The following is a 27366-nucleotide window of genomic DNA, read 5'->3' as shown; positions in this document are numbered from 1 at the left end:
AAATGAAATCTCCAGCAAGAGAGTCTGAGTCGGAGGAGACACATTAACATCTCCGCTGTCCGTGCGCGATGGGGGAGGGGGGCGAGTGGTACAAGATGAGGTTCCAGAGCCAGACAAAGGAGGCAATTTCCATTACAAAGAACGAGAGGCAGAGCAGGCAAGGAGTGTGTGTGCGGGAGAGAAAAGCTTCATTAGGCTCAGAGAGGCAAAGCGATGGCACTATACCAAGGTCACTTCTAATTTAGGCCACCTAATTGGCAAACATGGCTCCAAATGGCTATCATCTCACAGGGCTCAGAATTAATGAAGGCCGATTATTTTCATTACCTTCATCCGAGATGGGGGAATGAGACAGGGTGGGTGGGTGGGGGGTGAAGCAAAGAGAAAAGAAAAACCGGCTGAATGACAGTAGAAGTGGAGTGGGGGAGGGAGGGAGAGAATGGAAGAGGGGAAGAGGCAAGTGTGGAGGCAATAGCCCCTAGGAGGCAGGCAGGCAGGCGGGAGAAAGAGGGGTGCCTTTATCAGGGACTCCCACCATCTTTAGGCCTCCTGATCATGACTCAGGTGCAAACTTCTGTCCAAACCAAGCAGACCTACAGTACTAGCAGAAAGCAGCCTCTAGTATCCGGCAGGCAACGCTCAGCTCCCAGTGAGGAACCTTTCGTAAAGCCTGCACCCCTTGAACTGACCCTCCCGCCCAACAAGAGAGCTCCCAACCAGCAGCCATGCTACAAGCCTCTTGTCAACCAGGGGTGGTTGGGGTGGTGGCATTCTCTCTCAACCACATTGCTTCTGCCAGAATGCCAAGAGTGCCCCACGTCACCTTCCTGGCTGGATGCAGCAGCCAGGGTACTAGGCGAAGGGTTCCTCTGGCTACTTGTGATAAAGAAAGGCAAGGAGGGAGTTGTAGCATACGTAGATATGAGATGCACAGTACAGACAGGCAGCTGCTGCTATGGCAACAGTCACATTAAACATAGTGGGTTCCTGAAAGGCTTATGGTTAGGAGAAGCCTCCCTCCCTTGCACCCTCGTCCCATCCCACAGCAAAATGGCAGCCTCCAAAACGATCTGGCTGAGCTTGGGCTGGAGAGCAGGAGCACCACAAGGGCTCTAAAGGAACCTCTGCTGCTGGCCTCTGCCTTTCCGTGGTCCGTCTCCTCTCATCAGCACCTGAGGGCAGACAAAGTGAAGGGGAACAAAAGGGAAAGAGCTCCCCACAAAGCAGAAGGAGCATTCTAGCCATTGCGGGAGCGCCCTTCTGGAACAGCCTCCGGAGAAGAGAGGCTGCAGTGGAGATGAGGACCTGAAGAAGGAGCTACAAGCTAAGCGGGCATAGATTTCCCTTCCCCTGTACCACCATCTCCAGCACCCGCCATTTACAGAGCAACTGGCACAGTCAGAAAAAAGGGGGAAAAGAGGTAGCGAGGTCCCAGTCCAGTCTGGATTTCAACAGAACAAAAGGCAGAGGAAAAAGGCAAGCTGGGAATTAGGCACTGTTAGAAGGAACGAGCCTCTACAAAGACAGCTCGAGGTACATGGGCTTCTGTACTAGAAGTGGATAGGTGGGGGAAAGGGGGGAAAAGCACGAGTGTGGGAGAGGATGGAGGAAGCAGCAGGCACCTGACACAGCCACGAGGGGCAGTGGGAACCTTTAGGTGACTGTGGATGTTAAAAACATATGCTGGGCATGGAAGAGCATGCGGGGCTATTGAAGAGATTTGAGAAGTGCAGCCGAAGACCTGAAGAACTGGAGAGGCAAAGGATTTCTGCCGAGTCGTCTTCCCTAGGGATGAAAGGTCTGAGGCCAAAAGAGATGCTTCCATAAGCATCAACCCAGCACAGCATAAGCAGGGGAGCCTCGAGCACCAGAGGTCCCACTTATACACAGTACTGTACACGGGCAACTCTCGGAGAAACAGCCACCTCGCAGAGGATGCCGTTACCCTCTCCCACAACGCACCTCCCGGACTCACCGTCAAAATGAGTTTCTCGACGCAGTCAGGAGACACGCTGTGTAGGTGGGTGAGGTGCAACTGCAGGTGGATTTTGTTGCTGAGCATGTCCTGGCAGAGGGGGCACCGAAGCATGGGCTGGACTGAATGCTGAGTCATGGCATGGACCCTCAAGCGGTTCACATCCGTGTTGCAGTACTTGCAGTAGGGGCACTGGTACATCTGAAGGGGAAATAGAAACTGCGTGCTTGGACTGTATCCAGGCCTGACATGGCCAAACTACAGAACAGATGCCTCCCACCAGCCCATCACCACAGCAGGCCAGCTTTTCTAGAAACATGCCAACCTTGTAACAGTTAGAAAAGCTTAACACAGTTTTACTATGGGCTGCCTCCAGGGCTCAGAGATGACTGAAAAGCAGATTATGCATTTTAAAAAGTAGAGTAAGAGAGTGAATCATAGCTTTCTGAAGGCAACCGCTGGCCATTCTGGTGTCTCACCTGCTCCAACTTTGTCTCATCGGACGTTTTGGGCCATTTGGTGATTGGTGACTCAGAGCTCCTTGGAAATGTAATAAGTTTGGAGGATGTTGAAGATTCTGTCAGCTCCTTCTCAGCCTGGGTAGCTTGTGCTGCAAAAAAAGGGAAAAAGATTCAGCTATGCGAACGTGTAATAAAAGGGAAGATATACACAAAAACTTCAGAGTGGATGGGGCCCCTGATTTCAGTCCCAGAAGAAGAGACAGCCTGTGTCGCCTAGGCAAGCTACGTAGTCCCAGCACACCCTCGGGAGAAGGGAATGAGAAGCCACCTCTCAGCACTATACCTAGAAACCCCTAGAAAGGACTGCCGTGAGTTGGAGTCAAAATGGTGGCATGTTGTTCTGTAGCTGTTTGGGTACATAGCATCTGTATCAAGGAGGAAGAGGAAAGCAATTTGAAGAGAAATGCTGCAGCAAAATTGGGCCATAAAGAGAGGAGAGAAGGAAGCTGAACTGTGCACTGGTTGGTGTATTGTCTTGAAACTACTCTACCAACAATTAGTGATTTTAACAGGAGGGGAACAAAGACACCTTCCAGCCCTGCTTTGTCTCAGTCCTATGAGTTATTTATTCGCCATCCAACAATGCTGCCAAGCCAACAAGAGCCTATTCCATTTGGGGCCAAACCCGGTCTGACTGGTCAGATCTAGCACAGCTCTACTCCTAAAACAGCCCTGCAGGCTCGTCCAGGTCAGCCTTCAACATTCTCCAGTGGAATCATTTTGGTGAAGAAGCACAGGTGGGATACATATCAAAAGTGGGATTTCCCAGATATCTGTGAAGATTCTCAGTCCTCTAGGTGAGGTTATCTGGAAGTCAAGTCAAGGCAACTGGACTTCTCTTGTCAAATTGAAATGTCTCGCTACTCATCCAAGCAGCTTCTTCAGTCTTGGGTAATCCAGGTCAGCAGACAGAACGTGGGAAATGTTTTTAAGTGGTTGGCATGTGTGTGGGTAGGGAAAAAGAGAGATCCTCTCAAGCCACTTGTTCCCCACCTCACAGCCATTCTTAGTTGTTCAACTCTCTGCATCGTGTCTCACAGTGCAATTTCAAGGCGTATGTGCTCTCTTTCTCTTTCACACATGGCCATGCACGCACACAAAACAAAGCCTGAGCAGAACGATCATCCAGATCCACAGAGGCATGAGAAAAGCAGAACAAACTACAGAGAATGTTCCAGGAAGTGGAAATTCTTCCCAGAATGCCCACCATCTGACCTTTGAACTCTGCATTCTGGAGCATATAAATCTGCAGGACATCTATTATTTAAAAACTACAAGGACAAGCATATTACGCTCAGCCCCCAATGAATGCACACATTCAGAATAGTACTTTAATCTGTCTCGAATCGACTTCAAACCCATTTCACCCTTAATGGGAGTTATTCATTTTCACTTGAAAGGTAATATATGACAGCTGGATATTTAACATGATGGATTGGCTGCCGATTAACTAGGCGGTTTAACGCTCCTAGCTTGCTCCCACCCACCCACCTACATTCAATTCCCCTTAAGGATGTAAAGAAGGTTCAGAGAGGAGGGTCTGCTCAAAAATCACAAAAGGGGGCCCTGTGTTTGAAGATTAACAAGATCCTAGAGCAAGGTCTCAAGGGTACAACTTTCTCCCTCTGTGTGCAGACCCCCCACCCACTCCCTAGTGTTCTTGCACAGTTCTGCTGGCACCGTATTCCTCTGCCCATAAAGAGCCAAACTAATAATAACAGCAATTATCACTAGAGGAAGAGATGACATCTTCAGTGGAAAGGGAGGACAGAAGGACTTGGTGAATCATGTCTTAGTAGGGCATCCAAAGGTACAGCAGAAGCACTGAGGACTCCTAGACCTGGCATGTTTGAGGGCTGTGCAGGGGTGTTGCTTAGTGAGAAAGCTGGAAGAGGAGGAGGTGATTTCAAGTGTTGGGCATTGCTTTTGATCTTCTCAGAGACATTCAGTTGCAAGATAGGCAGGATAAAGACACTAGAGTGGCCTTCAATCAATCAATCAATCAAATGCAGAAGGGGAGTGTGATGCTACACAGACCCAGAATGCTTGGCAGGTATGGGCTGGAAATGAGTAGCAGTGTCAGAAGAGGGGAGTGACCTTGCAGGTCACAGAAGGAACATGAGGTAGAGCTTGAAGAAGTTGGAGGAAATGCACTCACTGCTGATGGAGCCGTGGTGTCGCTCTCACAGAGAGAACCCCAGAGCAGAGAGGTCAGAGGCAACAGCTGTACCAGCAGTCAGTCACAGCCTGGTCCACTGGCAGTATTTTATTCTTCTCCATCACAATTAAGCATGAATTTCATCCAGTAGTAGCCACTATAGTTTTAAAGGAAAATGGACCCCAGGTTCCTGACAGACTACACTCACAGGTGCAGAATCCTTTGAGCAAAGAAAACAGAGAGAAAAGGCAGCGATCCAGTGCTGAGAAGAGGTCTGAAGGACTGGACTTCCCCTTACAGAAAGACAGTCTTGTATGTCTGGACTGGCCAAGACTAAATCCCATTAGACTTTTATCCTCAGGAAACCAACAGGACAGAAACATTTATTTTTCATCTTCTAATATAGGGGAAAATGGGGGAGCAGTCAGAAACACACTATGTCACGTAGAAACAGCTTTCCATACAGCTCACCTTTTGTGAACAAAAGTTGTGCAACGTGAGAAATTTATAGCAGACTTGAATGTTTCAACCGGGACACCAGGCAGGCCTGCTAATCTGGGGCAGTTCCAGGAATAATTTATGACTGTTGACTGTATACTGCTGATGTTGCTGGATGCTGACCAAGACCTAAATATGTGCAACAGAGAGTAGGGCTGGGCTCCACCTCTGTTTTCCTGAGCATCTTGCAAGAACCTCTGTGCTCTTCCCTAAGCACTTTGTCATAAATCTTTTGGGCAGGTTTTCTTGGCATCTTTGAAGGAAGAAACGAAAGGCATCTGTATAAGATGAGCAAATGAAAGTCTGCCAGTTTTATGCAGGCAGTTGGAACTGCCTGCAAAAAAGCCCCTTTTTCTTTACAAGAAGTGTGCCAGCTCTTGGGAGTCACCTCCTGTCACCTGGAGTCCCAGATCTGAAACCTAAGTCTAACATTGACCTAAACATCTTAAATTTTTCAGCAGTTGTGTTCTTTGTTATTATTTGTCCAAATGTGAAGGCATATTTCAACCTGTTCCTCAAGAAATTTCCATACCAAACAACTTTTTGCTCAAAGTGGTTGTCCAGTTCCAAAAAGTATATTCCTGTAGCTGCAAGGCAAGGCACAGAGGTGAAATTCAAGGGGTCCAGTCCAATGCCGGGGTGGGACAAGGAGAGGATTAAACTTACTTGACCAAAGGCATCTCCCCCTTAGTAACCATCAATGTCTCTTAGCTTAAGCACCACTGACAGCCCCTTCATCTAAACTTCCATCTACTACCCAGCAACATAATGGAGAAGCCAATTAACTGATTATTAATTCATGCTGCTTTCCGTAAGCCTAGGGTCTCATTTCTCTGCATTCCGTAAACCAACTCGCCACCTGCCCCTGAAATTTACAGCAGAACTCTCTGAAGTTTGCTCTCTCCATTGATTCCACCATCTGATCAAGATTCCAACTAGGCTTGGTTCTGCTCCACAGAGAGGGGCAATGCTCTGCCTTATGTGGCTCTCAGCATGTCTGGAAGAGAGGCGTCAAAAGGCAGCTGTCTTCATGACTGCCATTCCTGGTGAAGGTGGTGCCACTCTCTGAATGGTTCCTCAATGGCTGGAGCTTGGTCACTCGGACTTCCCAGCTCTGATGGCTAGTGACTGGGAACACACCTCAGCAAGCTCGCCTCAGGCTGTTGTCATAACCCCAGTAAGCTTAGAATCATTTACATAGCAGTCCTATGACCATATTCGTGCTGCATAAATATTTTCAACGCACATGCAGCCCGAAGATTAGAACAGCTTGTGGACCCAGAGGAGCTAAACATAAAGTCAGAAACCAAGGAAGGCACCCTCCAAAAGGGGCCAAACGGCAACATGGTCCAAAACACACACAAAATAACCCTGGAAACTGATGCAGAAGGAGGACACAGCTGAGTTATCAAACAGAAACAGTGCTTAAATCACTTTGGCACTGACAGGTGGGAAAAGAGGAACAAGGAGCCACCCTGAGAAGCTGACATGGAAGAGGTGCTCCCAAGAAGACACTGACCGTCTTACAGAGCACAAGATGGAAAGTAAACAATGAATTGCAGAGGGGCATAAAAACAAAATTAATAAACCCCTGTTCTAGCTTTATACTTTACTAAAAGGCACAGGTGCCTCTGGACTGGAAAGCAATCTTGCTTCCAGAAAGATCTACAAGCTTGTCTGTGAGAGCAGCTTCCATACTGGACTGGGTGCATTCCTCTGGGCAAAGGGGCGGCTGGTTTATCAAGGATGCAGACCATGCAAATAAATGGGCCAAATGGCTAAACAGAGCTGCTTGATCTTGGAAAACCCACTCAAAAAGAGTCCTGAACAGAAAGGGCCACCAAAGGGCAGCAAAAGAGATCCCAAGAACCCATCGGCCCTGAAGGAAAGATGCAAGATGAAGAAGAAGACCATCCTGTTGCTGTGACTTTTCAAATGTTCAAAACGGATGGCAGAAAATAAGGTAGGCTGAAGGAAAAACTACATGTTGGGAGCTCTCTCTGTGTGTGTTTGTTTGTTTGTTTGTTTGTTTGTACCCCACCCATCACACCTGTTACAGAGGACATGTGTTTCAAAGAACCAGGCACGGACTCTTGGCAACCCACAACTGTGGGCTTCAGCACACATCCCTCCTTGCAGTCTGTTTCAGTGTTGTTGCCCTTGAGTTATGGAAGAGGGGAAATGCCAGTTCTAGAGGCATCAATAACAACTTCAGGGTTTGGCTTGCCCCATCGCAGTGGGGAGGGAAGCCAGGGAGAGTGAGGGAGCCCTGCCAGGACGGGCCTGATCCATTTTGGGTCTGCTGGTGCTCCATGCCCCCCAACAGACACTCTCCCTTCTTCTGTAATTAGAAATGCAGTGGGCCTGTAGGAATTATTCATAAACGGCAAGAGCTATGCAGCAGCCATTTATGTTAAACATGTCAAACCCAATTGCAATCATGCCTGCCAGCTCTGCACTCCATAAACACACTTTTCTGCAACAATTTCCCAGCCCTTGGCAGCCCATTAATACCTAACCCTTAATAGCCGTCTGCTGCCATGGGTGCAAATTACAGATGCTCTGCTGCACTGATTGCTGCATTAGGGGAGTCCTGCCAATCTTTAAAAATGGGGAACATTTAAAAGCTCTTTGAGCTGGTCTACCCAGTGCTGCTGCTTTCTTAATTCATTATCCCGCCCTATTGTGAAGCCTCATGGTGAGTTCCACTGCTGCCAAACACATGAAATGCTTCTGCATTGAGCTGTTTTTTTCCCCAATAGCTTGTTGCTTCCATGCCTCTTCAGGTGACTGTAGTTCACAAGAACTTGAATTTCCTAATAATAATAAAAAGTAAATAAATACACCTCTCCCGCCTCCATGCCCCAGAAAACAGAAGGCTCCATTCAGATACTTGTTTTTCTAAAGGAGGAGACATCACTCCATGGATTACTGTCTTCTTATTTGGAAACAAAGCACAAGCAATCTTCTCTTTCTTTCAGGTGAGGCACCATCATGTTAAACCATGAATTTTTATACAAGCTCAATTTCACATAGTTGTCTCGTGTAATCAGACCTAGACCCAAATTGGGTCATCTTCATTAACTGGGACTCAAGATCCATGAGATATGGAAATCTGCCAGTCATGACAGTTATATACCATCTCCAAGAGTACCAAAAGCATTGGGTGTCACAACACCAATGGTTGCTGGGGAGCAAAAGCAGAAGGCTGTCATTGCTTAATGTTTACGTATGGACTTTCGGGGGAAGCGGGGGTACCTGGTTGTCTGCTTTTTGGCCTAATCCAGCTTCAGTTCTCCTCTTATGTCAGTGAGAAATATCCTCGTCCTAGTCCCACACCTCTTCCTTAGACAATGCAGGCATCAGTAGAGACCTGGCTTCCTTTTCCCTAAAAGTAGCTCCAGGCAGAACTGGACGGACAACTATTTCTTGCTTCCTCTTTCGGTTCTTACTAGGTAAGCATCTGTCTCAGCTCTCCACAAACACTGGCGCGAGCAGAGTTTAAAATTTCTTTCTGGGCTTTGCTCTTTTTCACAAGACCCTTTCAATGTCAACATTTTTTTCTTTTCTATAAGCTCAAGTTAACTTTCCATATAACTTCCTTCCTAATGAAAATCTGCATGATTGCTCTCAAAAATGAGAGTGGTGAAAAGAAACAAAAATACAGAGTGACTGGAGATCAGTGAAGAAGAAGAAGTGCTTTTTCAGAACAACCTCCAAATGCACGGGGAGTGGGTGGATGGGGGAAGGTCAATACTTCAACCTGTGTGAATACGTAGGGCATCCGTACATGTCTCCCTCCACTCTCCTCACCTGTCCATTTGACCTGGTCCTTGTCAGAGGCACTCTCGGGATCTTTAGCGGGCTCTTCTGGATCGGCAGCTGCTTCACTGGGTCCTTCTGCATCTTCAGTTAACTCCTCTGAAATGTAAGAAGAACAAATAGGTAAAGGCGAGCAGAAATCGAATCCTATAGCTCTAGTGCCTGAAACCGCTGCTTCCAGGACTTACAACCCACCATGGATCAAGGAATACCACCACCTTTTTTCAGAATCTTCAGAAAGCCAACCAGGTATGCCCCCTCGGTCCCCAAATCTATGGAAATGTCAGGGGGTCAAAAGGGGAATCAGAGGGGATCAGGGTGTTATGGTGACAGGGAAGAACCACGGAGGTGCTACAGTCATCAAAGAAGCAACAGAAAGAGGCTGCCACACGTTCTGCTTTCAATAAATGCTCAGGCCAGGAATGGATTGACCACCCTCCAATCCACAAGGTGGGAAACCCTCTTTAATCCGTCCAAACTCAGCCTTGACAGGTGGGCCCCACACTGCAGCAACTGCATGCACAGGTACAGGCTTCAAAGGAGCTGCCACAGGGATAGCATTGCACAACTGTAACTGAGCCTCGAAGAACATACCTTGGCATGCTCTTCCCACCTGTGGTAATACTGTTCAGGACCTCTGATTTACTTATGAAATGGCATGAAAGAGCCTTGTCAGCACAGCAGACCCAAGGCATTGATGGTTTGATCAACAACAACAGCCAACAATTATAGAGAGTGGCAATCTTGCAATAAAAATCACCTGAAGAGCCCCTTTCTTATCTGCATGTATGAAGGGAAGCCGCTGTCATAGAACGCAGAGCCTACCCACCAGGAAACACATCAAACAATTGCTTACATCACAGGGTAGAGAAAGGATGGAACTTTTGGATTAACTGACTGGAGGAAGTAGAACCTTAATGAAAAAGGGCTGCTGGGCTGCTGAAGGAAGAACAGAACCCAGCCAGGTATCAAAAGGCAAGGAAGGTGAGAAAAAGAGCTGGCTCCTGCAGCAAGCCTGTCCCCACTTCCCAGCTGAGCTGTGGCCTTCCCAATGACAAGAAGGGACGGCACCAAACTAACTTCCCTTTCTCGGGAAGCAACCGTATCTACACAGAAGCAGTCACCTCCAGTGTGGATTTGATCAAACTGTTTGCCTCTTCAGCTCACCATGCAAGGTGAAACCTAGCAGATCTGTTCTTTAGCTGTGCGTTTGACATGGCTCCCAGTTTGCCTCATCAAGTAGACCAGGACTCAAAGATGCCTTGATATGTCATCCTAGTCCCAAAGCCCTGCTCTCTGGTTCCAAAAGCAGAAAATCCAGGAGTGATAGTAAGACCACACCTATGCCTTACAGCTAGACTAGGGCAAGCCCAAGGAGCTTCTTTCCACAGAAGTATACCACTCACTGCTCACACAGCATGCCAATCAGAAGCCAAAGAGCTTTGCTTTTGACGCCACTCTTTTTATCGGTCAGAAGACCACAGCCAACATCACTAACCACTCACCCATGCATACAATCCAAATAACCTTCTTCTTTGGTCTTAGTTTATGCTCCTCTTTGCCCGCATCTGGTGACCCTCGCTCTACCCAGTGTGCTGAAAGTGTGCTGAAAGCCAGAGAAGATGTTGGTGGGATGAACCAGGGAAAGCTCACTGTTGCCTTTTGAGCGAGGGAAAGTTCTGTTCGTTTTCCTTGCCAACAGAAGGGGCACAGCGCTGGCTGGGACAAATAAAAACTTCTTCCCTATCTCTCAAAGAAAGAGCAAAAAAGCAGTAATGCATAGTATTTCTATCATTCTTGAGAGCATTCAAAGCCCTTTGCCAACACATGCGCAAATAAGCTCTCCTATAGAAGCTCCAAGATTTTGGAATGAGAAAACTGTTAGATGTTTAACCTTCCCTTTCTCCACAGAGATCAGAATAGCCTATATTGTCTGCTCACTTTATCCTCACAACAATCTTGTAGTGTTGGTTAGGCTCAGCAAAAACAAGTAGCCCCAAATGGCCCAGCTCACTTCATGTCTAAGCAGTGATTTAACCACAATCTCACCTTGTAGTGCCTGGAAACTCCCTTGCCTTTACGTTTAAGCAAGCTTTTGGAAATCTAAAAGGTTTAGACAGTGCAGCCAGAAGAGATGGATTTCAGGCTGCGGATACGTTTATTGATAAGATTGACAACTATTTTGCCTGGGGCTTTTTTGTTTCATTTTAGAGTGGTGTTACAGTAAGCTACCTCACAGAAGGGAAAACCTTGCTCTCTGTTGTTCTACAGGGAAGGGCTGGAATGAAAGGTAGCAACTGCAAGCTAGCAGGTCTCACCTAACCGTTAGGAAAAGCTGCCTAACAGTCCAAGCGGTTTGCCCGTGGAACAAACCATCTCAGAAGGCATTCTGCCTCCACCACAGAAGCTGTAGCGACACGCTTTACTCAAGCGCCTGCACTGAGTCTGAAGACGTGAGTTGCTTGCGCAGTAGCAACCACCAGCAAGGGCACTCTCGGTCTGCCTCCTCGGTGAGGAGGCAGCCATGAGGACGGAACCCCTTTGGGGCCAGCTTGGCTCCCTGCAGTCCCAGCAGCCACCTAGGGGTGTCACTCTCTGCCTGGCCAGCAAAAGGGGGCCGGCCGGCTCTGGCTGGACTGGGCTTCCTTCCGAAGCATGTGGAAATAATATACGTTTTCCAGCAAACTGTCTGGCTGAGGGGAAATAAAATAGGACATTCATAAGCAGTTACACCATCTGTCTTTATACCATCATCATCAACAACAAGGGGAAAAATAGCTCTTTAAAATGGATGAAAGCCCAGACTGACAGTAACCAGGAAAATGTGAGCCATGAATACCAATAAAGGTAGAGAAATTATTTAAAAACAAGGATACACACTGAAAACTTCTCTCTTTTACTCCGCAGACTTTTTTAAAAAAAATTGGCCAGCCACGCAGAGGAGATGCTGTCTCTCAAGGAGCCAGCCTGCAAATTGGCAGAGTAATGAGGACCAAGGACAATACCTACAAGGGCCGAGAGAGGAGAAGGGGAGACAATCAGCACTATAAAATACCCCCCCCCCGCTCCTCAAAGGTATTCAGCAGTGATGCCTCCATGAACAGTGGTGGCAAGACAACTGTGAACCTAAGAAAATTAGGTTTTTGCACTGACATGACATCTGGGAGTCGGGAGAAGCACAAGCAACGTCACCACAATCTCAGTGTACTCTCGGTCCCTCAACATGGACTACGGGTGACCCTGATGTTAGCTGAGTCAAATGCCCTTGATGTTGCCCATTATTGGGCAAAAATGATCTGATATATTTAGCCAAGCTTTAGATTTTTATTTTTGTAAACTAGTTTGGATTTTACATGTGTCTGTATGCAGAATGTTGCCTGATTTTTTATTGCGTTCTGTTAATTGTCTTGTAGTGGTTGCAACTCAAATAAATAAATAACTCCCCCCCACACACAATCTGGAAATAGCTAGGTGAAGGACATCTCTCTAAAGTTCTCCTTTTAGAAAACGACAGTCCTCATACAAACACGAGAAGGACCCGTGCTATCTGGGGAGGGCAAAGCAGAGCGAAGGGAAGAAGAGGATGTTTGCACCCCCACTCCACCCCCACCTCCGCCATTCCAGTAGACTCGAGAGCTGAGAAACATTAGCTGTCACGAACCACAATCAAATCAGGTTTGAAATATTTAGCAGTGGCTTGGAAAATGTGATGGTGCAGCTCTGACAGGCGAGATGGGCACAGACACCCATTTTCCATTATAATGGAAATATCCAGCCTGTTCTGAATATGTATAACCTAGAAAAATGTATTGATTTTTCATTCGGCATTTTAAAAAAAAATGAAATACCCTGCAGCTGTCAAAAGCCTTTTGTTAAAAGCTCATCTTCCTGGAATGGGGTTTACCAGAAACAAGTTTTAATTGTACACAAGCTGCTTCTTCGAAACACAGAAGGATTCCCTACCCCCCATTATCCAGAAATACCCCTACTTTGACCTTCCCCCCAACAGCATCCCCCAAGAGGATTCTCTCTTCAAAAGGCAGCAGAGTAATAACCAGGATGCAACCCTGGAAGAGAAACACACCACACCACACCGCTGGAAAACCTGGCTGGCTGGAGCTGAGGGCACAGCATCTATGCCACGTCGTGGGTTGTGGCCAGGACAGAAGCCCAACCACACACATACCCACAACCCCTCCTTAGAAGGGACATCAACCGGCATTAACTGGTTTTGAGTCCTCCCAGCATAAAAAGGCAGGATAAAAATGAAATGAAGCAAAAAATACACGTAAGAGCAGCAAAGGCAGTGCAGATATGGAGCAAAAGTTTCACCTACTCTGGGGAACAGCAAGTCGGTATGGGAAAAGCTCTTTGCTCCGTGCTATAACCCCCAGGGAATGGTGCATTGGCACCAGCCCAGGCTTGCACCACCACCAAGCCGGGCCTTTCCTTCAAAACTCTTTCCCCTTTGTTTTGTACTCTTGAGAACGTTTGTGGTAGAAACCGGGCTGGAGAAGAGGGTAACCTCTTTCCTCAAAACAGGACTCCTTCAATGCACACGACACCAAGGGCCCACGTACACAAGACAGCCACCCTGGCAAGACAGCCAAAGCGGTGAGCTTTAAGATGGACCTGGTTGTACTTAAGTGGGTTAGGCAAAAGGACAGAATGCTAATATAGGTGGGGAAACCACCATCATTTTTATATCTCTCCACTGCTAGCATGTTGAATTCAAAGCTTCTGGATTGCCTCAACAGTGGTGTGCTCTCTTTTATCAGCACGTAACCCCATCGACAGCAACTGAAATGCCCAGCTACCACAAAGTGGCCTCAGTAGGGCAGAACCATTGTGAAGGGAGAAGACCATGCAAAGCTGCATTCCTTTAAAGCAGGTTTCTGTGCCAGACGGGCGGCAGAAGCAAACGGACGGTGTTCTCTGCTACAAGGCTTTCAGCAGTGCAGTGTCCCCGACGATCCTTTGCAATGCCAAACAGAGGATGACAAGGGCACCACTCTGCTATCTTGAGGCTACACACAAAAGGGGTCACGGTGCAGTAGAGCCTTGAGACATTCACTGCCAATGGTCCTGGGTGGGCCCTGCACTAAGCCCAAGAGTCCAGATTCTCAGTCCAAGACAGGAGTCCAGATTCTCTCTCCCGGAGAGAGCAGGTCCCCCTTTAGGAGACAAAAGGCCCTTCAGGGAGGAGATCAGCCTCTCGCCCCTTCAAGATCACCCACCCTTCAGCTTCACTCTGTATCCCCCCCCCTTTTCTGGTTTTGAATATTATTTAGGGGGGGTGGAATTTCTTCCTATCAACTTCCTCCATACTTTTCTTAATAATAAACTACCTTATTATATTGCTCACCTATTTTCTAAGCTTAAAAAAATCTTGAATGTCATAATCTTTATTCATGGGGGAGTTATTTCAGCCTTCGGATCATTTTCCTTGCCCTTTTCTGCATCTTTCTCCAGCACTATAAATCTTCTTGAGATCCATTTTTTTCAATTACAGTCGCACCACAATTTTTATATACTGTATCTATATATAAAAGCACTATGATATTCATGAATTTATTTTTAATTCCTTTCCTAACGATCCCCATCATGGAATTTCAGGTCACAGACAGACACAAACCCCCCAAAGTGAAAATTCCACTGGATGGAGCAGAAATATAAATGCTTACTGCACAAACAGAGAGAGAGAGAGAGAGAGAGAGAAACAAGCACTTTAACACAGGGAGCCTATTTAAAATCCCCCTCATTAACCATGATGGGAAGATCCAACCACAGTGGAATAGCCAGGAGCAGGAAGCACTTGACTCTAGGCAGAAGAAACAGTCGCAGCCGCAGAAGCCATCAAAGCTGGAGGCTTTTGCTAAAGAAATGAGAAGCCAGCCTAACAAAACAGATAGCTAAAAGTAGTAGCTCCACTCTCTACTGAAGATGAAATTGTGAAGTCATGAGGATGCTTTTCCCCCTCAGAAAAACATGGAGATGGTGAGGGCAGGCTAAAAAACATGCTGTCCTTAACATTCAGGGTGGATAAAAATCAATGATTTTTTTTTAAAAAAATCAAACTGATTTAAATCACAATTTAAATTTCTTAAGTCAACTTTTTTATTTAAATCGTCAAAAATCTGATTTATTTTGGTTTCAATTCTGATTTAAGTCCATTTGATTTAAATCAAACCCACCCTGTTAACATTCTTATTACTGTTCTGTTTTAACAATGCATACACAATTTAGCACACACAATTGTTCTATTGGACAAAGATTTAAGGTTTGCAGAGCATCTGTTACTGTTCATTACATATTTTTAAGTAACACTTTGGAAGGGGGACACTTGCATAAAATCATCATATGAATATCTTACTCAGCAGTGAGACCCAGTTTGTTTAATGGAACCTGTTCCCAGGTAAGAATATATTGGACTTCAGCATGAAAATACAAATGCCTTACAGTGCAAGCCTATATATGTCTTACTTAAAGGTAAGACTCACTGAATTCAGTGAGGTTTATTCTTAGTAAAGAGTGTACAGAATTATGGTTGTAGTTTTGTATATATAAAACTGCAAATACATTAATTATTTGGGGTCATGAGAAGCCTGACCTGCACATAGTATTTTAGTTGTTGCTTTTTGAGAATTTGGGGGAGCTTAATTGGATTGTTTATGTAAAATCTCTGTGTTTTATTGTATATCTGTTTATTGGAAGCCGCTCAGAGTGGTCAAATAGATCAGATGGGTGGGATATAAACAAACAAATAAATAAATAAATAAATAAATAAACAAACAAGTAAGCAAACAAGCAAACCAACCAACCAACAAACCAACAAACCTCTAATTAGAAACTACACACTGAGTAGTAAACAAAAAAAAAACCCTTATCATTAGAAATAGTTGTGAAGTTATAATGTTAAGAACCTTATAACATTATAACATTATTTACTTCTGTATCAAGTATATGCAGGATACATCATGCGAAAGGCTGGACTGGAGGAATCCCAAACCAGAATTAAGATTGCCGGAAGAAATATCAACAACCTCAGATATGCAGATGATAATATGCAGATGAGACCATTCTGATGGCAGAAAGTGAGGAGGAATTAAAGAACCTCTTAATGAGGGTGAAAGAGGAGAGTGCAAAAACCGGTCTGAAGCTCAACATCAAAAAAACCAAGATCATGGCCACGGGTCCCATCACCTCCTGGGAAATAGAAGGGGAAGACATGGAGTGACGGATTTTACTTTCTTGGGCTCCATGATCACTGCAGATGGGGACAGCAGCCATGAAATTAAAAGACGCTGGCTTCTTGGGAGAAAAGCAATGACAAACCTAGACAGCATCTTAAAAAGCAGAGACATCACGTTGCTGACAAAGGTATGCATAGTCAAAGTTATGGTTCCTCGCCTCTGGAACAACCTCCCTCCAGAGATTTGTGCGGCCCCATCGCTGGGTATTTTTAAGTCCCAACTAAAAACCTGGATGTTTAAGCAGGCCTTCCCTCCAGTCAATACTTAATTTCTTCCTTTTTCACTTATCTTTTGCTACCTTTCCATCTTGAAGAATCTGCCTATTGTTTATTGTTTTATATTGTTTTATATTTATAATTTTGGTACATGTATATGTTATTCTTTATATTGTCTGGAAGCTGCCTAGAGTGGTTGCAATGACCAGATAGGCAGGGTATAAATAAAATACATAAATAAAATAAAATAAATAAATCAATAGCAAAGTCTGGAAGTGAGAGCTGGACCATAAAAAGTCTGACCGCTGAAGAATTGATGCTTTTGAATTGTGGTGCTGGAAGAGACTCTTGAGAGTCCCCTGGACTGCAAGGAGATCAAACCTATCCATTCTTAAAGAAACCAACCCTGAGTGCTCACTGGAAGGACAGATCCTGAAGCTGAGGCTCCAATACTTTGGCCATCTCATGAGAAGAGGAGACTCCCTGGAAAAGCCCCTGATGTTGGGAAAGTGTGAAGGCAAGAGAGAAGGGGACGACAGAGGACGAGATAGATGGACAGGGTCACTGAAGCGACCAACATGAAACTGAGCAAACTCTGGGAGGCCGTGGAAGACAGGAGGGCCTGGCATGCTCTGGTCCATGGGGTCATCAAGAGCCAGACACAACTTAACGACTAAAGAACAACAATATCAAGTAAAGCTTTGTAGTACAGAAAGCACTGAAATACACATAAGGTATCATTGCAAAATGTGCTATCAGACCATCTTTCATAAAACTGATTGGATGCCAATACAATACTATGCAAGATTGGCAATGTTGTCTTAGTCAACAGTGTCATTTTCCTTTTCTTAAGTAAGACTTATATTAAAAAGCAGACGAGGTGTAGTCTAGCTATTATGAAATTTATGTTTTTCAGGTAATTATCCCTTAGAAGATACATGTGAGGCTACATACACAGTTTACCAGTTTATAAACTGGGGGAACCACAGCCTTGCGTTTACAAGAGCTGAGCGGGGCTGCTGAGGACAAGACAATCTGAAAATTACTCATTCATAGGGTTTCAGTATGCTGGAAGCAACTTGATGGCACATAATAGCAACAATAAACTTGAGGAGAGTGAGGTTTTAAAATAAAACCACTACACATAATAATACAAAACAAATATCAATCTATGAAATCCCTTTTTGGCTATGCAGATCAAACAAAACCACAAAGTAAAACCGTGATTCCCATTTGTTTCAATTTTGACAAATATGCACACCAGTGTACCATTTTTCCCATGAACTTGGGAAGCTTTCACGTGTAAAACTCTGGGAGATTCTACCTACCACATCACCCTGGCTCACCAGTTAAGTCCACCAATGTACGCATTTCAGATTTACAAGTCAAGAAGAATACAGAATTGCTGGAGGATCACCTGCGAGAGAGGCAGTGGTAAGAGAAAATGATTGGTCCAAATTTACACTGTGAAACCACAGGCCAGGGTGGAGGCTGCGACCCAGTTCTCCCTAGTTCTCACAACACACATGAGGGAGTGGACTGAATCCAAGAGAGCTCATGCAGGAGTTTTTAAGATGCCATAATATGTCTGTTTTTATTTTATATGTTGAAACAGACTAGCCTCCTTAGGTCCATTCACAAGGGGGGAAAGGAGTGTTAAAAATCAAGCAAACAAAGCCATTGTTTTGAAAATAAGTTCCATTCTGACACTCTTCAGATATTTCACTTTAAATGCTAATGAGTTACTGAGGCATTTAAAAAGTGGTCAGTCAAATGAATACACCAAATGTACCAAATCAAATGACACTCTGGTTAGAAGACTGGGAATGTTTCTGGAAAAATTTCCAGAAAATCTTATGATGATAATGACGACGATTTTGAAAACCTGTTTCACTTGAGAAGATTAATCCAATGTAACTGATGGACTTGGAAAAAGTGCTTCATCTCAGGAGAGGTGCCAGGCAGCACCCCCGGGCAGAGTATTTTACACCTGGGGCATCTGCAGTGAGAAGGTTCTTCCCTAATGCCCATCAATCACCTGTAGATACTGTTGGATGGGGAGAAGAGGCTGGGAGGAAGATGTGTCCAGCCCAAGAGCATCTTCAAGTCAGTTGCATTCCCTGGCCCAAAGTTGTAACTTGAATCTCTGAGCAGGACAATTTCAATGTCCATGGGCCAGTTTTCTGCCCCCATGATCCACCAAGGCTGTATGTATACACAAACAGTAGTTAGAACTCCACTGTTGGTTTTGAAAAATGACACTTTTAAAATAATTAAGGAAGGTTTCCTACAGTCTCTGTGTTAGCCTGTGCCATTATCTGCTCCTGCAGACAAGAGCAGGCCATCAGCACATCTAAGTTTATGCAAAGACCATTAATGAAACCATCGGATGCACAAGGACCTTCCTACTCATGGGGCAGGGGGGGCAGCTCCTGACCCTGCTACTGATGGTGTCCTCCTTCAGACTGCTGTGACTGGGTGGGGGTGCATTTATCTACTGCTCCATCCTGCTGCAACTGAAACTTTAAATCCATCTGAAAATAACTTCAAGACAGAGGCTGAGGTGAGAACTGCTCCCTTCTACAGATGCAAAGTCTTTCACAAAAGCTGTCAGATGTCCCACGGCTGCCCTCCATCCTCAACATGCCCAGCTGTTCTCTTTCCTCCTCAACCTGTACTGAGAGACTTTCCCAAATCATTAGCTGCATGTGGTGCGCAGACTAAGACGAAGGGAGGCACTTGCGCTGCAGCCTGTAGAGAGCTCTATTGATCTGATACACACTTGGTGCCTTCAAAGTTGTTTATGATCAATATGCAAATTGCTCATGGCATTGATCTAGTATTAATTTTCAATTAGGGAATCCACAAGGGTCTCCCAGGGTCAATAAGTAACAATGCAAAGGAAATGCTGCAATGAAGTCTCAGGCTGGGTGTTCAGAGACACATCCACAGTGTTCTGCATACCCGCGTCGAACAATACAGTGTTCAAACTCCTAAGTGTCCTCGTGCCAACATCTCCCCCACGAGAGCCATGCTGCCCCCTGCTGAAGCTCTGTCCCCTTGTCTCAGACCCTTTGAGGCTGCCTCTTTGTAGAGTCACCATTTGCTTTCTTGAGACCTGGAAGGTGCTCCTTTCCAAAATGATAACTTATTTAACTACACTTGCATCCCTCCTTTAGCCCAAGTGTTGAAGATAAGCAGGGGGACATGTCCTTGGTGCTGACTGTGGATCAGGGTGCACACAGTCCAGACCTGGGTAGGGGGTGCAGTTTATGCCCTGAGCAACCAACCTCAGGCCTTCTTGATTGGGAAGGCAGGCAGTTCAAGACAGACTCCCATGAGATGTGGTGTTTCCAGGTGGCCCTGGTATTTCAAGAGAACTCCTAGATATACAGATGCCTTCCCTCAAGTCTCTGTAGTAAAGAGGGCAGTCTGCTAACAAATGAGGCATTTGTGCCAACAAGATGTCAAGATTAATAGTCTGTAATGGGTTGGGGAGAGAGGGGAAGTGGGGGGGGAAGCCCCTGACCAAGGGGGGCACTGGCACTCCCCGTGCCTTGCACTGACCTCCTCCCCGCTTCAAATGGCATGCATATCTAGAAAGACAAAGATGGCCCCAAGCAGCTGATGCTCCCCCTCCCCGCTCCAAACAAGGACCACTCACTGCCTGCCATTCATGGTGATAACCAGCACACTGGCTACCCAGGCTAATTGGTTTATGGATAACATTAATTACCATGTTGCTCATTAATGGATGAAATCTTTATTGGTTTCATTGATCAGCAGGACTTGTTAGCTGGCCTAACCAATGGCAGATGTAACAAGCTCTCTTATTGGCATATCAATTAATGTAATCAATTTCTGGCCAGCGGCTGCCATCCGCTTCTCTGCTTGTTAGAAAGTGGAAGTCGCGAGCCAAAGGAAAGAAGAATTTATTTCAACAGTTTCTCATTCTTCTTGAGTCCATTTTCCCCACAGGAATTTTCTGCCACCTGTGGGTGCCTCGGTCAAAAGACCTCTCCAACCCAATGTTGTTTTTGCCAGTTACATACAGAAGGGCAGGGGAAATATATAGGTCCACAGATCCACGACAACAGAAAGCTGGCTCTCCCACTCTGTTGTGGATCACACACTCATCAAAGGCAACAAATGGTATCAGGTGTGCAGTGATGGAGGCAAACTATAACAGAGCAATGGGGGTGGGGGGCGTTTAGGCCTAGAGTCTTTTCCAGAGACTGTTCCCCTTTCTATGCTGTCATTTTTTGTTTGCAAGTGATGGGCCCAGAGAACTGAGATGTGATGACTGATCTCTTTGAGTGAGAAGGACACAACCTCTTGAAATTCATGGGGGCGAGAAACAGTCCTGCTCAAACCACATAACTGTGAATGACATCAACGCTTCTATGAAGCCTAGAACTGCCAATAGTCCGGTACTGGTTAACTTCCAACCCAGCTGCACAGGTTACCCACCTACATAACAGATTGCTACGAGGGGCAAAGGTTCCACTGGTGAAGACTTTTTTGGAATTCCTACAGCATTTTGGACAAGTTAGACAGGCAGACAACTTTGGAAGCTCTGGGTGCCAATTTTCTGCCACCGCAATCCCCAAATAAAAACAGAAGCAGCTGGAAGTCCAATGACGTTTCTATGATGCTGGGGCTACCTGCAACCTGTTTAGAAAGGTGAATCACTTCTTCCAGAAGCAACAGTTTATCTTTTTCTCCCAGAAGAAAAGTGGGCCAAGGGAAGCTTGTGTATGGTAAGGACAGCCTTATGAGCCATACTCTGCCTTTCATCAAATTAGAAAGATGGGTGCAGCATAAACCAGTCAGCAAAGCACTGCAGGAAAGGGAAGGACTTATGTAGCCACCAGAACCTGGCCCTGCCTAAAACCCCACAGTCCCTCCATTCCAGTCCTCCAGCACCTATCAACAAAGTGACTTGTTAGGCACAAATCTCTACTTTATGGACCCTCATAGAGGCAAGTTTCACCCACTCTGGGAAGCAGAGATTCTTGGGAGATTCAACTGACGCTCTTCTTTCGCTTTTCAAGGAAGCTTCCACGTGAGCTGATGGCATTTAGCAGTTCAGGTCCACCTACAATCACCATTGAAGGCCAGGTCAGGCCAGCAATGGTGAGAGGGGTGGCTTTTGATGGTCATGGAGCTCTTGGTCTGAACTTCAGCTTCTTTCTGAAAGACTACATGCCATTTTTGAGTGACCTGTTTTATAGTATGTCCACCTATTCCATACTTTGATATCTGTTCATAACTTGCCAAAGAAAGAGAAAGAAATATTCAAACCCCCCCCCCCCAAAGAGAGGTCCACTGTACACACAAAAGAAGTTGTTCCCATGCAAACTCTTGGACCAGGCTGGCTGTTCAGCACAGAAAGCTGTGTTGGATCCTCAGAGGAAGAAGAGCAGAACAAGGACTGGTAGAAGTTCTGGATGAGACAGAGAAAGGAAAGAAACGGATGAGATCATAATGGTTTCTGGCTTTGTGACAGAGGCCATGTGGCTGCCAACAGGTGAGGCAACCGTTGTAGAAACACCTTGGCTATTTCTCCAGTTTTCTATCTCAGAAGAAAATCTGATCACAAGGAAGGGGGATTTCCCACTTTCCTAAGAATGGAGAAACGGCATAGGTTTTTGCCCCATGGACCCCAGAATTGGACTCTCCTGGAAGTCGCACTCACCTATGCTGAGCCCAAGGTCAAAGCTTCTGCTCTGCTATCCAACTGGACTGAACCTTCAGGGTTCTACTACCCACCAATCCATTAATAAATGAAATCTTGTAAGGTCTCAGTGATAAAGCCAAAAAGACTCTAGTCATTTCAACTCAGGGAATAACATCACAAAAGTACTTTTTAAACTAATTACCCAGATTCCAAATTGCTATCCTTAATGAGCCTTCTTTCTGCCCAGAACTTATGAGAGAAAAAGCTACCTTTGGAGCACAGTAATTACCGCTTTCCCTTTCAAACTTCTAACTGGAGATCAATGCTGCATTTTAAGACTCATTGATTTACAATTAGCCTGGCTTTCCTGCTAAAGTGTTTTCAAGCAGAGTTTACTTTTATTTTATTCTGAAATCTCAGAGATCTGGTTCTTGGATTTCACATCCTCCTGAGACACGTTCTGGAAACACAAAAAGGAAGAAACACATCAGAGAAAAGGAGGAGTATAACAAGGGATGTGGATCATGTTGAGGATGGAGAAGAAGGCAATGACAAAGCAGCTCTCAACTCGGCAGTGAGAGAGATCAGGAAGGCAGTTGGCCATGCAGAACAGCCATGGGCACCTAACAAAAGCAGGAATTGGAGCCTACTGACTCAAGGAAACCTCTGCAAGCTTATTCCTTCAATTCTTCAGCTGCATCCACCGGAAGGATGCTTTCTGCATCTTGGCAACACAAAGTATCAGTTAAAAATAGTGTGGAGGGCAGGGCCATAAAGGACCAGCAGCTCCTGCATTTGTACAATCCCCACAAGGGGAATAGATGTAAGCAAAGCAATTAAGAATTTCATGCTGATTGCTTCAAGCATTTCCTTCTCTGTCATAAAAGTAATAGCATAAAGACGGGAGCTTCTCCCCCTACTCCACCTCCATCTGGAGGTCTGCTTTCCATACAGATGGGGAGCCAACTGAGGCATGGCCACCTCCCATGGCATTTGCTGGTGCCCTGCAAAGTCTGCTTGTGGGGTGCAGTCCTCCACTAAGAAACAGCATGAAGTGGTGTGTGCACACTGGGCCATCCTAAACTGCATAAAGGCAGACTGCAACACTTGTCTGGGGCAACTACTGGCATCATACCCAGAGATTCCCAACAACAACAGATAGAGAGCTGACAGCTTAAAGTGCCAGAATTTTGGAAGAAAAGCTCTGCTTGTACCCTGCACATCTCCACCACTTCCTGCTGCCGGTGATACCTTTATCTTTATTATTGGTGCATCTCTTCTTTTTGTTACTTAGCTGAATCTGCACACCTTCTGCTGCACTGCTGATGTTTAATAAAAAACCCAGACATGCTTTTTTAAAAAGCATTAAGCATTTAGGCACAGATTAAAGCATCTACAAATAAAACAAATATGCACAATGTGAAATGTAAACATGCTAATTTGGTTAATTTAATCTGGATATACAGTCTGGTTTCTTCAGTGTAAAATATTCAGTTCTAATGGGGAAAAATTAGCATGCACCTGCGCAATTGACTCCTTTTTATGTACATCTGGAGAAACAAGAGACAGCAAAGGAGACAGGCAGTAGATACACAAACGCGCACACATGCATGTGCACTTCTTCACCATTTAAATGCACCATTTTACGTTTAGTACCAGGAAACCATGAATTATATATTCTAATTATACACTATCAGAAATACTGCATTAAATTGCATAATTTAGTATTAATTGGATTAATGCATCCACTTAGCATACTTTTGGCAGAGGACATTAAGAGCCACTACTGTCGTGATCCAGTTGGGGCTTTTTGTGGGAGGGAATTCTACCTCTAGGCTAGAACATGAGCACCAATGGCCTGAAATGAACATTGAGGAATAGATCTCAAATACTAAGAGGAGTCCAAAAAGCTGCTTAGCATCCATTTAAAGACAAATACAACAAAAAGAGAAATTAAACCCTCAGAAAATGGTAACTGCCTGGAGGACAGCTTGCTCAAGTCTCATTGAGCAAAAGTTCCTTTTGTGTGTGTGTGCGTGTGTGTGTGCGTGTGTGTTTAAAACTCTTTAACAATTAGCAGGATTCTTCTCAGCAGCAAAAATTCCTAACATGTTTGGCATAATTGCATGGAGACATATCCTTGTAAGAAATCAACCTGCGAAGTAGAGCAAGCCTATCCCTAGCCCATGAGAGAGGCAGCAAGAGAGATAGAGTACAATAATAATAATAATAATAATAATAATAATAATAATAATAATAATAATAATAATAATAATAATAATAATAATAATAATAATAATAATAATAATAATAATAATAATAATAATAAAATGCAAATTTAGCTAATTTTAACCTCACCCCATCCCCTCTTCATTTAATCTTTGTTGCCTCCATTTCCTCCCCTCAACAGGAAAGGGGCTTCCGGCTACTGCATACATTACAGTGATGAAACCTAACAACAGATAAAGGAGGGGGTTGTGTAACCTTCCTGCCCAGTTGGGACCCCCCCCCTTAACCCACCACCACACCCATGAGCTCTATACACAGCCATGATGTTTGTGCAAAGAGGCAGTGAGCTATTGTGCAGGTATGACAGAAACCCGAGCGCTGGGAGGATATAGTGGCAGAGCGATGGAGCCATTTTATTAAATCAAGGGAATTCTAATTTACTCTACAGAGAAGAAGGTGAGAAAATGGATTCACGAGCTGGAGCAGGCTCACAACAAACTATCCAGCCACTACCAGCCTCAAATTATCAAACTCCTTCTTCCTCAATGCTTCACGCCAAAGCCTAGCTCGTCCTGAAGAGGTGGGCATCTGGAAAATTTTGTCCTCAAAGAAAAGAGGGTGGCTGCAGAGTGCTGCTCTGACATGTGTGGAATTGGTGACAGCCCTTGCAAGCATGCCCTGCACGTACCTTACCCCAAAAGATCTACAGAATTGTGAGGTTGCACACAGCTGTGATGGTGCCGATGCTATACTAATGACCAGTCTCAGTGGAATCTGCTGTCCTGTTGGCTGGTGCCCTCTCTGCCTCCCACAGAATCCAAGAAAGGCCAGGTTCAGCAAGGAAACCTCTACCTGAGCCATGCTGGACAACCCTAAAAGCTAGACAGAAGGACAGAAACACAAGAGAGTGTGGCACAGCCAGACAAATGGACTTCAGGCTCTTAATACACAGCCGCTGCTGCCAGACACACTCCACATGTGCACAAGACCCCAATCTTGTCAAGATGATGACTCCTGCTTCCCAAGAGAAGGCTCACTAGGCAGCTGTGGGGGGGGGGGGCTTGTAGTCTAGGCTGATGGAAAGATTCACTGACCACAAGGACCTCTCTCTTGTCTCTGACCAGTGCTAGCAACACTCTGTGCTCACTCCTCGCAGCCTCCCATGTCACAGAAGTAGGAAACAGCTCTAGTTTCGTAATGAGAAATTAGCCAATAAGCCCCCCCTCTCCACCTGGGAACCAGAGCCAGGCCACTTACTGGCACACAGGACAAGGGAAGACTCAAGTACACACTGAAGGAGGCAGGAAAGCATTTGCCACAGGGTGGGCAAAAGCTGCCATCTTATTATAGGCAGGGGGTTCTCCTGCAGCAATTAGCAGTAGAGACAATATATCCTGCAACCCGTTCTAAGATGAGAGTGTTAGAGCTAATTGTGTGCCTTAGTTCATCTTTGATGAACAGAAGGGTTAATGTAAGAACCACTTCTTCGCAAGGGTAACTCAAGCGACACTGATGTGAATCAATGTTCCTTTTGTGAACGCATTACTTGGCAGAAACTGGCTTTTTGTATCCCCCTTAAACGAAGCCAACAAAACAAAACAAAAAAAAGAGTGTGGGGGGGGGAATGTCCTTCAAACAAAAGGATGAGGTGAAAATAAAGAGAGACTCGCCTGCACTTTATTCTCTTTCATAGAAGCAAATGCATTTGGTGCTTTTTATACATTAATCAATCAATATCACTGACTGTACATCAGCAGTGCAGCCAAGTTATGAATGACCTTTCTGGCAAAGAGGACACTTTTAATGCTCACAAGACTGCTCAGAGCTTTGCAACTTTCTGAATTTATGCCTGCATGATTACCCCTTGGAGGCAGGAACCTGTTAGCGGCACACCAAGGATGATGACCAGATGAGAACTTGCCGATCTGCACAGCCCAGAGTGTAGAGTAACAAAAGGAGTCACTGTGCACACCTCTAGACAGACATCGCCAGGGCTAGCTGGTCAGTGAAGACCCCTGGGAGGGACCAAGTGGCCTCAACCCATTCAACCAAGTGGATCCAGGAGAACCTCTCTGGCTGGTCGTTGTCCCTCCTACAGCCAGCGTTTCCGCAAAATGCTCCTACTACCTGGTGCACGGCAGCCTCTAGCAGCAACAGAAGCAGCTTGGATCTTTGACCAGCATTTAAAACCACTTTGGACCTGCCTACTCCCTAGTATTCCTCAGCACAAATCTGAGGAGTGCTGCCTTGCTCACAGCGAATCATCCAGAAGGAAGCAGCTCCCAGATGTAAAGCACTTAAATCTACCTACTGCTCTCCAGGCATTCACAGAAAAGGCATTTATGCATCCCTGGAAGACTGCTGCCAGGATGGGCTAATGTTAGACAACCGAAAACAGATACAACACACCAACAGAAGAAAATCCTAAGCGGTGCTACATTTACATCTTGCACAAAGGCTGAGACTGTATAAGAACTGACAAGATAAAGTGAGCACTTCTGTTCCTTCTAAGAAAACAATTCATAGAAACCTATATTTCACTTTTTAAAAAATAAAGTGCAGAAACATTTTTTCCATACAGTGATGAGATTTTTTAAGGAAAAAAATGTTACAGTACAATCTTAAATTGGGATATAAGTCTTAGCAAACTAACAAAACATCTTTTCTTAATTTTGCTTGCTGTGTAAATATTTCCATACTTTTTTTCAATAGACAAAATAATTTAAATATTTGATTAGGGGGAAAATAATAATGCCTGGCTGGCGTACAAACTTAAGTATATTTAAAGATTAAGCTCCAGTGAACCAGCTGAATCTTGCTTCCAAGTAAACATGCACAGGACTGTAGTGTACATGTGGTTTTAATGGGATATCCAAAGAAATTCAAAGCTCTCGTTAGAAATTATTTTTATTGGAATAAATAGTTGAATCTATTTTAAGATACTTAACTTCTTTCCATTACACTGCTCAAATTTTAAGGAAAAAATATGAGAAGGGCACTGAGAACGGTTACATG

At 45.1% G+C, this 27366-nt stretch overlaps 1 protein-coding gene across 4 annotated transcripts in view; it reads right to left on the bottom strand.

The window, feature by feature from the left end:
* ZFHX3 (zinc finger homeobox 3) overlaps window positions 1-27366 on the bottom strand; it is a 190786-nt gene that overhangs the window by 17202 nt on the left and 146218 nt on the right. For all 4 annotated transcript variants that reach the window (XM_078380434.1, XM_078380433.1, XM_072980585.2 and 1 more), the window contains 3 exons: window positions 8966-9073; window positions 2455-2585; window positions 1976-2176 (listed from right to left, as the gene is read on the bottom strand). In XM_078380434.1, coding sequence (XP_078236560.1) covers window positions 1976-2176; window positions 2455-2585; window positions 8966-9073 — 440 coding nt within the window. The remainder of the gene's footprint in view (window positions 1-1975; window positions 2177-2454; window positions 2586-8965; window positions 9074-27366) is intronic.

This window comes from Pogona vitticeps, chromosome 10, assembly GCF_051106095.1.
Source record: "Pogona vitticeps strain Pit_001003342236 chromosome 10, PviZW2.1, whole genome shotgun sequence".
Taxonomy (NCBI): domain Eukaryota; kingdom Metazoa; phylum Chordata; class Lepidosauria; order Squamata; family Agamidae; genus Pogona; species Pogona vitticeps.
Note: the sequence above shows the minus strand (reverse complement) of the source record. Positions and strands in the feature narration are given on the sequence as shown.